Genomic DNA, 14,072 nt, shown 5'->3' on the forward strand with positions numbered 1-14,072 from the left:
ATAGCGTTACTCTAAAAAAAGAGAGTTTATGCAATAATTATATTTCGGTTGGATTTCTTTCTTTATTTCAATCCCGGGCACCACTCTTATTCTGGATTTTATTATATTTAAACTGGAGGTGCGCGTTTTGCAAAGCCACTTAAGAGATCACAGCACCCAGGGTTATTTTTGAGCTGTAGGGTGGGTGAGCTAGTCGCTGACCAATGTCTGTGTGTTAGAACACGAACAAAAAGGGTGTCTGCGTTTGAGGTTTACCTCCTTCCAATTGCTTTTCCTTGTGTTGGGTCTTCTAGATTACAAAACTGAGGGCAGGAGAGTATTTTATAAATGACGTTTAAAACTAGCCGGGGAAGTTCGTGGTGTTCTGCTTTCTTTGTTGAGAGAAAAATGTTTTAGGCGAGGACACACGCAGGGCATAAATGAAATTTGCCCTCTCTGAGGATCGAACTCAGGACCTTCAGATTATGAGACTGACGCGCTGCCTACTGCGCTAAGAAGGCACCTGGTAATAGCTAGGCAGCTTCGATCTGAAAGGATACAAAAGCTGCCAATCAAACATCAAAAGGACGGCGTACAATGCATTACCACTTCGCTATATTTAGAAAGCGCACAATTTGGGACCCTAAATAAGGCTGCAATCCTAATCTGAGAGTAAGATCTATTGAATTCAATAGGATTTACTTCTGGATTACACTGTACTTAAATTACTCTATTGTCCTATTTAATACTTTCACAGAGCAATCCTATGCATGGTTGCTCAGAAATAAGACCCGCTGAATTCAAAGAGACTTCCTCCCATGTAATGGCGCATAAAGATTGTGTTAAAAAGCTGACGGCGAATAGGTCGAAGACAATCTTTTTTTGTTTGGATCCTGTGGACAACATGACCATGACTATGGGCGTAGCCAGGATTTATGTTGGGGGGACAAGCTTCATGTTGCGGGAGAGGCAGAAGCTGAGCAAATTCTAGAAGTTCAGACATTAACAGAAAAATAGTTAGGTCCACGAAAGCGTATCCCAAAATCTCTTTATTAGCCTTTATGGTGCTCCCTGAAAGGGGAAGGGGGGGGAGGGGAGAGAGACAATTTCCTGGTTAGTTGCCGCATTTCTTTGACGGAAACTTCCGTACTTGTATGTGATTGGTCCAAATTCTTTTTTCAAAAGTCCCGCGCTTTTTACGATTGGTCCAAACTGTTTTCAAAATTCCCGCGCTAAAATACTAGCCAATTAAGTCCCTGCCGCTTCGGCTCCCTTTTCTTTATCCTGTACTACTCCTGGAAGCGGGGGAAAATGATTCTGCTACATTATATCATCAGAACTTTTGTGCCGAACTGAAAACTTGAATCAGATTCAAAATTGTTACTTGGGTATCGGTTGTGGCGTTTACTTGTTACAGTAATGTACAAAGCTCCCTGTCCGTAACAGTGTATTCAACTTGCCTTCTTACTGGAAACATTGATCCCCAAAGTACAGCTCTTTGTGTTACTGTAGTGTATTTTTTTTTAAAAAAAAAATCACACTCACCAATTTCTATAAGCTTTATATACATTTAATGTATTGTTCGGGGAAGATACCGCAGCCTGCTATAGGGGCCGTAAAACCCTTCTAGCAAGAGACTCGCGAACGGGAGGACCATAATTTTATAAACTACTAACTCTTCCTCAACATGGGATTTTACATCTCGCAAGTAGTAAGAGAAAAATCAGCTCTTTTTATGAAGTTGTAGGTGGCTCTTAAAAGAGCCTTTGGGTTGGTTGGGCTTTTTTACTTTTTAGCACCTTTCTTATTGCTTTACTTTCCTTTGGCCTTGTGGCTCTCGGTTTTCTTGGGCAACAGCACAGCCTGGATATTGGGGAGGACGCCTCCCTGAGCGATAGTGACTCTGCCCAGCAGCTTGTTCAGCTCCTCGTCGTTGCGGATGGCGAGCTGCAAGTGGCGAGGGATGATCCTGGTCTTCTTGTTGTCCCGGGCAGCGTTGCCGGCCAACTCCAAGATCTCAGCAGTCAGGTACTCCAGCACAGCAGCCAAGTAGACGGGCGCTCCGGCTCCGACGCGCTCTGCGTAGTTCCCTTTCCGCAGAAGACGGTGCACACGACCCACGGGGAACTGGAGCCCGGCACGAGAAGAGCGAGTCTTGGCCTTAGCCCGAGCTTTTCCTCCTTGCTTGCCGCGTCCAGACATGGCGATGACGTTGAAAGTGTGCACACAAACAAACTCCTCCGATGCTGAATGAAGCAACTGTGCCCGATTCCGCTCCTTATATACTTTCCCCTGGTTTTGAGACTTGCACGTTCTGATTGGTCAGCCTCTGGAACTCAATGCCCAATGATCGTGCAGGACGCCAGCGGCAGAAGGAATTCTGAAATGCAGCCATTGAGAGAGGACGGCGGGAAACGGTTGGCAGAAGGAATTCTGAAATGCAGCCATTGAGAGAGGACGGCGGGAAACGGTTGGCCAATGAGAGCTCACAGGCGCGCAGAACAAAATTCCGGACCACGCCCCTCTCTTTTTCTTTTGCGTCAGCGAGGATTGTAGCCAATTGTGACAAGAGCATTTCGATACCTCATTTGCATAAGCGTCCTATAAATAGGAGAGCGCGCAGCGCGGCTGTTACTCGACTTTCTTTCCTTCGGTGCTGTCGGCAGAAAGTTCGAAGATGCCTGAGCCAGCGAAATCCGCTCCCGCGGCCAAGAAGGGCTCCAAAAAGGCTATCACCAAGACGCAGAAGAAGGGCGACAAGAAGCGCAAGAAGAGCCGCAAGGAGAGCTACTCCATCTACGTCTACAAGGTGCTCAAGCAGGTCCACCCGGACACGGGCATCTCGTCCAAGGCCATGAGCATCATGAACTCCTTCGTCAACGACATCTTCGAGCGCATCGCGGCCGAGGCTTCCCGCCTGGCGCATTACAACAAGCGTTCCACCATCACCTCCCGGGAGATCCAGACCGCCGTGCGACTCCTGCTGCCCGGAGAGCTCGCCAAGCACGCCGTCTCCGAGGGCACCAAGGCCGTCACCAAGTACACCAGCTCCAAGTGAGCTTCCCCGGAGAATGATTATTGGGCTTCCCAAAAAGAAAACCAAAGGCTCTTTTAAGAGCCACCTACTTTCGCAGTAAAATGAGCTGATATTGCTAAGCATCGCCTCTTTTGGTTAACTAGAGACTAGATAGCTCGGGACATGACTTGAAGGTAGATCTGTAGTGGTAAATTCTGTTTCGTGCTACTTTAAAAACTTTAGGAATTGCGCTATAGTTTCTGGAGCGTTTTCTGTGCTGCTGGGTTTCAGATCCCACTCTGCAATGTGGGAAATGCTGTCGGGCAGAAATTTACTGTCTTACTGATTTGTAGAATGTTGCATCTTATTCAACATACAGGTCCCAGAAAATCTTGTAACTACCCCATAACTCAGGAAGTCACCCTAATTTTGCAAATAGGTTTACTCTAGGTCTGTTTTTTTTCTTCAGTACTTAGCAATGTCCCTGCCATCTCTGACTTTGAGCCCTACCTACTGAAGACTTTCCTCTTCCAACAAGCCTTTTAAGTATAGCTCTTCCCCAGTCTAACCTGTACTGTTTTGGAATTCTTTTTAGGTGTATTTTTTATTTTATCGTTTGTGTTTGCTGCCCTGGGTTTCTTTTGGGAGGCAAGATAATTAATTATTTCACAACATTTATGCACCACTTGATTGTAGTAAAACATCCAATCAGTTCACAAAAAGATTAACAAAATTATCAGTTTAAAAGTATCTAAACATCCAACAAATAATTAAAATCAATAGTAAGCTAAAAACAAACCAAATTAAAACAAATTTTGACATTGACATGTCTCAATAGGCTTGCCTAAATAAAAAAATGTTTTTAGCGAGTGCTGAAAAGAGTTCAGTGAAGGCACCTGGTTGATGTCAATAGGCAAGGAGTTCCAATGTGTGGGTAATCGTTTTTAGAGGTAAATACAATTTAGTAGAGGTCCAGAGTGACTGTATAATGTGGGAGGGTTTAAAGCTCTTGAGGACATAACAGAAGAGCCTGGTCAGGTTAAAGGTCTATTTGGCACAGCATTCTGCTCCCCACAGTGGTCAGTCTGAAGTATTCAGCAATCCCATAATAAACAGTGCCCTAAAACAGCACTGCTACTGTCTTCTTTGGCGATCATTCGTAGCCAAGTAAGATTGTCTTCCATGAACACAGTCTTAACAGTGAGTCCGTAAGTGACTGTGGAGGCCAATTCTGGATCCACACATCCTTCCACAGTGGGAACATAGGTTTCCGGACGGAAGTTGATCATGGTGAGAGTTTGCCAAGTGTGCCTTCCTCTTAGCACATTTCTCCCTTTCGTCCAGAGTTTGAGCGTCTTCAGAGTCTATCTGAAGAAGTGTGCATGCACACGAAAGCTCATACCAAGAACTAACTTAGTTGGTCTTTAAGGTGCTACTGGAAGGAATTTTTTTATTTTGACTATGGCAGACCAACACGGCTACCTACCTGTATTCAGAGTCTATGACACCTTTCGTAAAGCCTGTTCTCCAACTGGAGCACTCGCAGGCCAGTGTTTCTCAGTTGTCAGTGTCTATATTACATTTTTTTTTTAGATTTGCCTTGAGAGAGTCTTTGAGCCTCTTTTGTTGACCACCAGCATTACGGTTCCATTTTTAGCTTTGGAATAGAGTAGTTGCTTTGGAAGACAATAACTAGGCATCCACACAACATGACCAGTCCAATGAAGTTGATGTTGAAGAATCCTTGCTTCGACACTGGTGATATTTGCTTCTTCCAGTACACTGGCATTAGTTCGCCTGTCTTCCCGAGATATGTGTAAAAAAATTGGGAGGCACGGTTGATGGAATCTTTCAAGGAGTTGGAGATGGCATTTGTAAGTGGTCCATGTTTCACAAGCATACAGTAAGGTTGCTAGTACAATAGCTTTGTAAACAAGCATTTTGGTTTTCCTGCGAATGTTCCTAAAACAGCACTGCTACTGTATTTCCTCGCTAGCCCCACTCCCATAAGAATAGATATGCCATATCTGAAGCTGGAGGTTCCATTTAGTTTCCATAACTGGTAGCCAGTGTCAGGCATGTCTAAGCCACTGATAATCTGCCACCACATTTATGGTGATGAATTACACAAACCGTTGGACTTCTGTTTGCCCTGAATCTACCGCTGATCAGTTTCAATGGGTGATTTTCATGTCTACCTTTATGAGACAGGGAGCAAGGGCATCTTTCAGCGGCTTTGAGAAACAGCTGCTTGGAGGAGATGGGGAAAAGGCCCATTAGCCAACAGCCCGGCTAGCTCAGTCGGTAGAGCATGAGACTCTTAATCTCAGGGTCGTGGGTTCGAGCCCCACGTTGGGCGGAAATTTTGGAGGATGGGGAAGCCGCAACAGGCTTAGACTAATAAAGGACTCCCATACCAGAAGCCATGAAGATATTTGAATTGGCATTGCTGACCAATGGTCTGATCTGGTGGAAGGGGGCTTAGTCCTACTACCTAGGGTGATATATACCAATCTTTTTGCAGAGAAAATCTAAATGCGTCCCCAGTGAAATGTTTGGCTTAGTTCAGGGGCGAGGAGCCTGTGGCCTTCTCATCTTGTTACGGGACTCTAATCCACCCCAAACAGCATGTCCAACAGGCAGGAATTATATCTGGAAAGCAAAATCTGGAAAGCCAACAGCTTTCCACATCCTTGGATTAAATCTGTACATGCTGTATAGAAGCTTTTCTGTAAACCTACTGCTTAGTGTGAAAGTGACAAAGGAGGTCCTTCTCTCAGCACAGGGAAGGCTTAAAACATCACTTAAACACGAGAAAGTATGGAGGCTGTTTCAAACATGCCTCTGAATACCAGTTTCTTGGAGCTACAGAAGGGGAGAGTGTTGCTTCACTCAGGTCTTGCTTGTGCGTTTATTCACGTGGTCTGGCCACTGTGAGAACAAGATGGTGGAATAGATGGGCCCATTGGGTTGATCCAGCTGGGTTCGTCTTACGTCCCAACCCCCGACCCCAAATTATACTTTCTTTTTGAGCTGCTTAGAATGGGTCAACAAAAGACGTGTTCAGCAGCCTCTGAAGAAGGCATTAACTCTACGCATAAATATCTTAGTTTAGAAATACCCTTTTTTGTTTTTGAAAAATATCATGCCCTCTCTGAGGCTCGAACTCAGGACCTTCAGATTATGAGACTGACGCGCTGCCTACTGCGCTAAGAAGGCACTTAGCGCTAAAAAGTCCCAGTAAGCCTGACCAGGATGTAAAATTGCTATTTTAGTAAATAATTAGCTAACTGGTATTTGTTTCGTTTGAAGTTTGGGAATGACGTCGCGTTTATAATCTGAATTATCTCCCTACACCAAAAACGCAACAGATCACAACGGATATAATGAACATATTACAACGAAGTGGAAGGCCTCTATTATAACCACAGAGCGGGAAATAAATTAGTTTTATTTACCAGATAGGCGTCTGAAGAAACACCCATTGGATTACACAATACAGTTTCCCATTCAGCTCCCTGCAGGATTTTGTCAAAAAATAAATGAAAGCATGTGAAAATCGGAGAGCATTAACAATATTGCATTGGAAAAGGTTCCAAAAACAAGCAGTTGGCCCGTACGGGGATCGAACCCGCGACCTTGGCGTTATTAGCACCACGCTCTAACCAACTGAGCTAACCGGCCAGTTACGAAAGAGTTGTTTCCTGGATAGCTGTTGAATGTAATAGGGGATGTTAAAATCGTGAAAGTGAACGCTAGATGGCGAAATCACACTACTGAACTTTACTCTCGCCTATCAACACACGCCATTATGCTTACATAAATAGAGCACTCCATATTCCTATTTCAGGCTTCATTCCAGATCAAACAAATCAACCAGGAAGTCGAATTTCACATTTGCCCGAAACGTGGGGCAAAACGGGAGAGAATGAGAGAGAGAGGAAATGATAAAACACCGAAACAGAATGATTTAAGCAGTTATATTCTGTGCTGATCTGCAAGCTGCTTAGTCACATACAGTAATAATGATAGTAATTTTGGGGGTACTAAAACTGCAATTAACTGCGATAGCGGACAGGGGTGTGTGAATTGTACGCAATCAATTTTCATTGAAGGATAGCTATCCACAGTGCGCCCAAAAAGGAGAAGGAGAAGAATACAGTATCTCCAGCCCGTTCTTTGGGAAAGGCACCAAAAATAGCGTTTTGTCAGAAGTGGGATTCGAACCCACGCCTCCAGGGGAGACTGCGACCTGAACGCAGCGCCTTAGACCGCTCGGCCATCCTGACAGTTGTTGGCCATCTTTTGCTGTGTTGCAGTATTAATAATTTGTTATTATGTAATTCTGTTCAAGTTTTAAACCAATAAAATATATATAATAATCATTGAACCACTGGGTTAACAAATGGCTGTCTCTCTCTTCTATCTCAGAACTATTAGGGCTCTAAGTTAGCGGCACCAACCTGGAAGGCTTTGAACGATGGTTAGTCGCAGTGGCTACGTTCTCTGTCCCCTGTTGGAGGCAGTGGGTCTAGTTCCTGAGAATCACAAGTGGGGAGAATGCTGTGACCCGCCCCCCGAGCTCCTCCCCACCTCCTGCTTTTGGGCTTCCCATGGGCCCCATGGCTGGGCCAATGTAAGGACAGGTTGCCGGACAAGGTGGGCCACTGGCCCGATGCAACAGCTGGGCTCTTCTTGTGTTCTTACCTTTCCGGGAGGAAACAAAGGGAAGGACAGTGTGCCAAGAACCTGCAGGCTTGCTATGCCAAAACACACTACACTACTCCTGAAACAAGGCACTCTCAGAGCCCGGATAGCTCAGTTGGTAGAGCATCAGACTTTTAATCTGAGGGTCCAGGGTTCAAGTCCCTGTTCGGGCGGTTGAATTTTTTGAAATTCTTTTTTGTATGTTTGTCTTTTAACTTTCTTAAGGAGATTCCTTTGAATCCTCCCCAAATAGCAAAAAAAAAATTGTAAACAAAAATTCATAGAAGTGCCCTTTTCGATAATCAAGTATGTTTTGTTCTTTCATTTCCGTATCTGGCTAAGCAGCCCCTCCCCCTCCTTTGCCTAACTAAGCATGTATATAGAAACACAAGAAACACATTTTAAAAAATATGTTGGAAGTTGGCCGTTGGAAGGAGGCCTCTTTTAACGATGAATTTCACCCTAACGCCGTTCAGCTCAGCTTGCGCGTTCATAAGTATCTGCTTTTATAAACCGCACCATTTGTGATCACAGTGAATTGCAAACGTAGCAATTAGTGAATCCGAATGATTTTTTAAAGCATCCTTTCCTTTTCTTCTTGGATCACATTTCGTGCATCACATTTCATTAGGGCTTGTTTTTAAAAAGCTGCGGGCTTGTTTGCACCTTTGCTGTCAAAGCAAATCAAATTACTGTAAACTGTGTGAAGGGGGTGGGGCGGGGTTGATACTATCACAGTCCATGAGCTTGCAGCGAAATCTTAAGCAAGCTTACTCAGAAGTAGATCTGGCGTTCAGTGAGGATACCTAAGTGTCGGGTTTTGAGCCACAAAGTCTTTTTCTGCTATATATATATAATCGCATTTGGGTGATACCCCACTCACAATGCAAGCCTCAACCGTCTCTACGTCTCAGAAGTAAGTCCTATTTAATTAAGTGGGGCTGCTTCACCCCCATTTACGTGAGAACGAGCTCCGTTGAATGCAATAGACTTTTAAATTTATTTTTAAAAATGCTTATATACCTCAGTTTCATACAAAAACAACACAAAGCGATTTGCCAGAATTATATATACAATTAAAAAAACCCCCACACAAATCGACGGCTAACTATTACAGAAAGACATATTTTTCAATACCTTTTATGAGTAATTATAGTTAAGTTTGCCCTGCACGAGTGGACCCTGATATAACCCATTGATTGGCGTCTTCCTTTCCCTGAAGGGGAAACAGAGTTATTTAAACAAAAGACTTCTGTCTCCAGACATCTAAACTGGAAGGTATTGCAGCTATTTGAGACTCGAATTGCCTGCATATTAATTTAAAGGAGGTATTTGTCTTCTTCCACATTGCTACCAAATTAAAATGTCACCCTCAAAAAAAAAAAATCAAGCTTAGCAGAGGATGGTTTCGATCCATCGACCTCTGGGTTATGGGCCCAGCACGCTTCCGCTGCGCCACTCTGCTCCACGAGGCTAGGGTTTGCATTACATTCCTAAATAGTCGTTGCTGCGTATTACAAAGCAATGAAAGACTGTCAATTGAAATAGGAGCATGGATTTGAAACGATGCGATGCATTTTAGAGCCAGCGAATTTTGACGAGCAATTCTGGGTCTAAAACATATTGACTTCCTCACCTTTGCATACTGATGGGCATTGGGAGGGGGAAAGTTGGCTTTGAATTGAATTTGCAAATTCCCCAAATGTGAGGTGCTAAAAAGTTGAAACATGACTTGGCAATACAAAAGATATTGGTTATATTAATATAATTTAGGGTTTTTTTCTAGGTAAGTAAAATGCATGTAAAATTGCATAGAAATATTTAAAAATGATTGCCCAAAATATGCAGTTATATTATATATCCATATATCTTTATATCGATATATAGATATAGATATAGATATATATTCTTTATTTATTTATTTATATTATTATTATTCAGCATTACCTGACATTTTCAGAAGTTAAAATTAAAATTCTTTGGTTCCCCAAAAGCAGTTTATATTCCTCATCATCATTTACCAAACTAAATGCTGCCCAATAGCAGATCTGAATTCTTCCCAAGCAAAAACATATTTTTAAGACCCCCTTCACTGACAAATCTTGTGAAAATTAAGCTTCACCCCCTAAAATGGCATGGCCTAGGCTCACAGTCCATTGGCACCACTCTTGAATGCAGCCGCCTGTCACTGCCAGTGCTGGTTTTCTGTACTGTATTCATACAAGGCAACAGCATAGTGGCAAACTCAAAAGTGTTGGGTCCCTTCATGAGAATTGCAGCCACAGCTGTTCTAAGATCATACAATAATCTTCTAATTATACATTTAATAAAAATTAGGAGTGTGTTGCAACAATCCAGGCAGATCTCCATGTGTTGCCCTTCAGCTTGATGTACTATTTTCTGTGCGCATACATGATTTGGTGTGTTCCAGTATCTTATTTTGGAGTGACTTTAAGTTGTTTTCCGTAAATCTCCACTTTAAGTAACAGATCTTGAAGTACCTTCTTCTGAAACTGAAGACATTGTATTTTCAGTGTTCCCAAATGCTTAGCTTTGGGGCATATAGTGGCTAAAAAGATCCCTTTTCATGCTGGCTGATAGGATAGGAGTCAGGAATACAATGAAATATGTGTAGTATTCCCCACATGAAGTGTACATTGGGGTCATCAACATGGTGGTGAATTGCCTGAATTTTCCAAGCATGAATCCCTATGTGGGGGGGGGGGGAATCCACAAAGGAGGTATCAGCAGGCTCAAGTGAAATCCCAGGTACATAGATGTACAAAACAACTTTAGGGGAGAGACTTCAGTCAGCCAAGGCCTCTTTCCACCTGCCTTGCTCCACCCTCTAGTCTCGGCTTCTCAATTTTGTTTGTTTGTTTTATTGATTATAGTTTAGAAATTATTTATTGTAACTGTTGAGTGGATTTCTGTTTAACTTTTATGTGTTGATATTATTATTATTTTATATTACCCTAATGATTGTTGAATGTTACTTTTGTGATGTAGGTTATTTTAAAGTTACGTTTTGTGTTGTTTTTATGGTGATAGCCGCTCTGAGCCTGGCCTCGGCTGGGGAGGGCGGGATACAAATAAAATTTTATTATTATTATTAGAAAGAGAAACTGAGGGGACCACAAAACACCAATGAGGTCTGGACATGCTCAGTAGCTGTGGAAAGTTAACCAACTGCTGCAGGCCAAGGGAAGGGATGTACTGACATCTTGAACAAGGGCTTTCCGCACTGCAACATTTTCTTGCAGGTCCCACTCATGAAGCTCAAAACTGCACATACGACCATTTATAAGCAGAGGTTTTCCCTAGTCATCATTTCTCACAATGCACAAAAAATTCTCACAAGTGCCAAAAATCTGTAGAGGGTCACTGCTCAGTTTCAGGTACTCCAAATTCCCAGTTATCACAGACACATGAATGTTCTTTAAATAATGTATTTCAAAAGAAAAAAAGAGAACAGTAAAAAGGGTAAAAATGAGAGACAACCCCCCCACACACACACACAAATACAGTGGTACCTCGGGTTACATACGCTTCAGGTTACATACACTTCAGGTTACAGACTCCACTAACTCAGAAATAGTACCTCGGGTTAAGAACTTTGCTTCAGGATGAGAACAGAAATCGTGGTCCTGCGGCGCGGCGGCAGCAGGAGGCCCCATTAGCTAAAGTGGTGCTTCAGGTTAAGAACAGTTTCAGGTTAAGAACGGACCTCCGGAACAAATTAAGTACAGTGGTACGTCAGGTGAAGTACTTAATTCGTTCCAGAGGTCTGTACTTAACTTGAAACTGTTCTTAACCTGAAGCACCACTTTAGCTAATGGGGCCTCCTGCTGCCGCCGCACCGCCGGAGCCTGATTTCTGTTCTCATCCTGAAGCAAAGTTCTTAACCTGAAGCACTATTTCTGGGTTAGTGGAGTCTTTAACCTGAAGCGTATGTAACCTGAAGTGTATGTAACCTGAAGTGTATGTAACCTGAGGTACCACTGTACTTAACCTGAGGTACCGCTGTACACATTCCAAAGCACCACAGACACGCTACTTCTCTTAAAATAAGACATACATAATATATATTATAAAAAGTTAAAAAGGAAGCATAACAAGAAATATCCTCCTCAAGGACTGCCTTTCCGTGATTCCCCGGGCACCGAAATATGCGCCAAGCTGCGGCACTGGTCTTCCAGAACGCCGCGGAACACCTCAAAGCGGTGGTTCAGGTCCTTGCGGCGGTGGATGTGGTAGTTGGTCCCCAGGGCGCCGTGAGCGGACGGCACACCGTAGAAAACCCGTCCGATGCGCGAGTGCACCAGAGCCATGGCGCACATCACGCACGGCTCCCGCGTCAAGTACATATCGTAGCCGGTGCAGATGTAGGGGAGCCCGTCGCCCGACGAGGAGGAATGGCCTGAGTCGCCGTCCGGCTGAAGGAAGCTGCAAGCAGGGTAATCTTTATAACCGTACGCCCCACCTCCCTGGCCGCAGGCCACCAGGTCGATGCAAACCATAGCGGCGTGCAGTAATGGGTTGAAGCCTTTCCTGCAGTCATGCGCCGCCGCCAGAACTCTCCCAGAAGCTTGGTCAACCACCACGGCCCCCACCGGCTCCATGTTGAGCCGCGCACCTTCTTGCGCCGCTCGGATAGCCAGCTCCATATGGCTCTGCATGGCGGCCTTTTCCGAGGGAGTGAAGAGGCAGCCGCTGAGAGCCCGGCTGATGCGCTTGTTCTCATGGAAAGAGACAGGCCAGTGCAAGGAGGCTTCCTCATACTGGGGGCGGGTCAAGGGCGGGAAGGCTGGCACCAGGGTCAAAAAAGGCTCCCCCAAGCCACGCAGGTCGACCTGGCCATCGGGGAAAAGGGCAGCAAGGGACTGCGAGCCATCCTGCTTTGGTCTGGGGCTGGCCAGGCACAGGATCATCTCCAGTGGATGGGCGCTCTCCGCGGAGACGCAGGAACGGACACGTTTCAAGTGTGCGTGGTCCCCCAGTGGGTAGGCGGCAGAGACCTCCCTCACCAGGCGGCATGCCTCTTTCTTGTCCAGGATGGGTGCGGCAAAGGCAGGGATTAGAACCACACTCTGGGATTCCCTCTCTGAAAGAACAGGAAGCACGTCCCATGTGGAGGCCCCATTCAGCTCCACCGTTTTCCGGCGCTTGCAGCCTGGCTCCATTAGGATGGGCGCATCCCTGGCATGCTCTCTGGATGGGAGGGTGAAGGAAGAGGAGAGCCGGTTATCAAAAATGCACAACACAACAAATCTACACCACCTGTGCATTTGCTTCAGTCTTCCCCTCCCTCTTTGCAATAAGAGGCTGCATGCCATTATCATTATTATGTATGACTTCTAAAGGGCTGTAAGTGGGAAGCCTGACCTAACTATGCCTGCAAGCTCACAATCAAATAACTAGATTACTGAAAATGAGTCTGAAGCTATTGTTCTTGAAAGATAAACATTGGGAAATATCAATGCATTTCTAGAGCTCATCGAGTTACCAAACGCTGGCACAGGCTCTCTTAGTCAAACCTGTTAAAATAACTATAAGCAGAACAAGTTCTGCCCATTTCAACACACAGGCAAACACACACGCAGTCTTTTATTTTATAACCAGGCATATACCAGGACTTCAGGTTCTCAAATGTGGTGGGAAGGATTGTGATGATTCAGCCAAGGAAGTAAGTCGCTCTGCACATGCTCAGAGGTACTCTTTCGGATTGAACCGCATGAGCCAGAGCGGGGGGAGAAGCTGAGCCCATGTGCACCTCACCCACTTCACCCACTGAAGAAATTCACAAGTGCTGAATTCAATAATTCCTAATTATTACATTTATGACAAGCAAGTATTATCATTATTATTATTAGGACGATGACGACCGGTCATCATTAGAATTTTCATTACCATCATAATCCCACCCTGCAAAAGTATCCCCCTATTATCGTATCCACACGTGCATAGGAATCTCACCCCCGGCTTGGCTCTGCAAAGACCACGAAGAGCCAGTGTGGTGTAGTGGTTAAGAGCGGTAGTCTCGTAATCTGGGGAACCGGGTTCGCGTCTCCGCTCCTCCACATGCAGCTGCTGGGTGACCTTGGGCCAGTCACACTTCTTTGAAGTCTCTCAGCCCCACTCACCTCACAGAGTGTTTGTTGTGGGGGAGGAAGGGAAAGGAGATTGTTAGCCGCTTTGAGACTCCTGAAGGGGAGTGAAAGGCGGGATATCAAATCCAAACTCTTCTTCTTCTTCTTCTTCACGAAGCGCATCCGCCCACGTGGTGCGCCGGGACTTCATCTGACGCTGATTGGCTAACTAAGTTCCACGACATCCACGATGTGGAAGCTGATTGGCCAGCAGCTCCTCT

At 44.8% G+C, this 14,072-nt stretch overlaps 3 protein-coding genes across 5 annotated transcripts; 1 reads left to right on the forward strand and 2 right to left on the reverse strand.

Annotated features, from left to right (window-relative positions):
- Positions 1–1,691: 1,691 nt before the first annotated feature.
- Positions 1,692–2,392, reverse strand: LOC308571517 (histone H2A type 1-E). The gene has a single exon (XM_081167068.1). The coding sequence runs from the start codon at positions 2,179–2,181 to the stop codon at positions 1,792–1,794; it is 390 nt and encodes a 129-aa protein (XP_081023194.1). The 5' UTR covers positions 2,182–2,392; the 3' UTR covers positions 1,692–1,791.
- A 134-nt stretch (positions 2,393–2,526) lies between these two features.
- LOC308571519 (histone H2B 1/2/3/4/6) lies at positions 2,527–3,135 on the forward strand. The gene has a single exon (XM_081167069.1). It carries the CDS (start codon positions 2,657–2,659, stop codon positions 3,035–3,037), a length of 381 nt encoding a protein of 126 aa, XP_081023195.1. The 5' UTR covers positions 2,527–2,656; the 3' UTR covers positions 3,038–3,135.
- Positions 3,136–11,549: 8,414 nt separating this feature from the next.
- On the reverse strand, positions 11,550–14,058 carry ADAT3 (adenosine deaminase tRNA specific 3). 3 transcript variants are annotated; one of them, XM_081168048.1, is made up of 3 exons: positions 13,963–14,058; positions 13,679–13,701; positions 11,710–12,913 (listed from the first exon to the last, which is right to left on the reverse strand). In XM_081168048.1, exons 1-3 carry the CDS (start codon positions 13,972–13,974, stop codon positions 11,833–11,835), a joined length of 1,116 nt encoding a protein of 371 aa, XP_081024174.1. In that variant the 5' UTR covers positions 13,975–14,058; the 3' UTR covers positions 11,710–11,832. The 3 variants fall into 3 exon arrangements, with proteins under 3 accessions (XP_081024176.1, XP_081024175.1, XP_081024174.1); XM_081168050.1 differs by lacking the exon at positions 13,963–14,058 and having other exon boundaries at positions 11,550–12,913; positions 13,627–13,703; XM_081168049.1 differs by lacking the exon at positions 13,963–14,058 and having other exon boundaries at positions 11,550–12,913; positions 13,613–13,696.
- Between the last annotated feature and the right edge of the window lie 14 nt (positions 14,059–14,072).

This window comes from Podarcis bocagei (genome assembly GCF_964188305.1).
Source record: "Podarcis bocagei genome assembly, chromosome: 13".
NCBI lineage: Eukaryota > Metazoa > Chordata > Lepidosauria > Squamata > Lacertidae > Podarcis > Podarcis bocagei.

What these genes read in the sequence shown, in the direction of transcription:
- LOC308571517 (XM_081167068.1), bottom strand. Translation starts at nt 2,181, where the DNA reads ATGTCTGGACGCGGCAAGCAAGGAGGAAAAGCTCGGGCTAAGGCCAAG.
- LOC308571519 (XM_081167069.1), top strand. Translation starts at nt 2,657, where the DNA reads ATGCCTGAGCCAGCGAAATCCGCTCCCGCGGCCAAGAAGGGCTCCAAA.
- ADAT3 (XM_081168048.1), bottom strand. An exon ending in TTTGCAGAGCCAAGCCGGGG is followed by an intron (nt 12,914 to 13,678) that starts GTGAGATTCCTA and finishes CCTCCCATCCAG; the next exon opens with AGAGCATGCCAGGGATGCGC.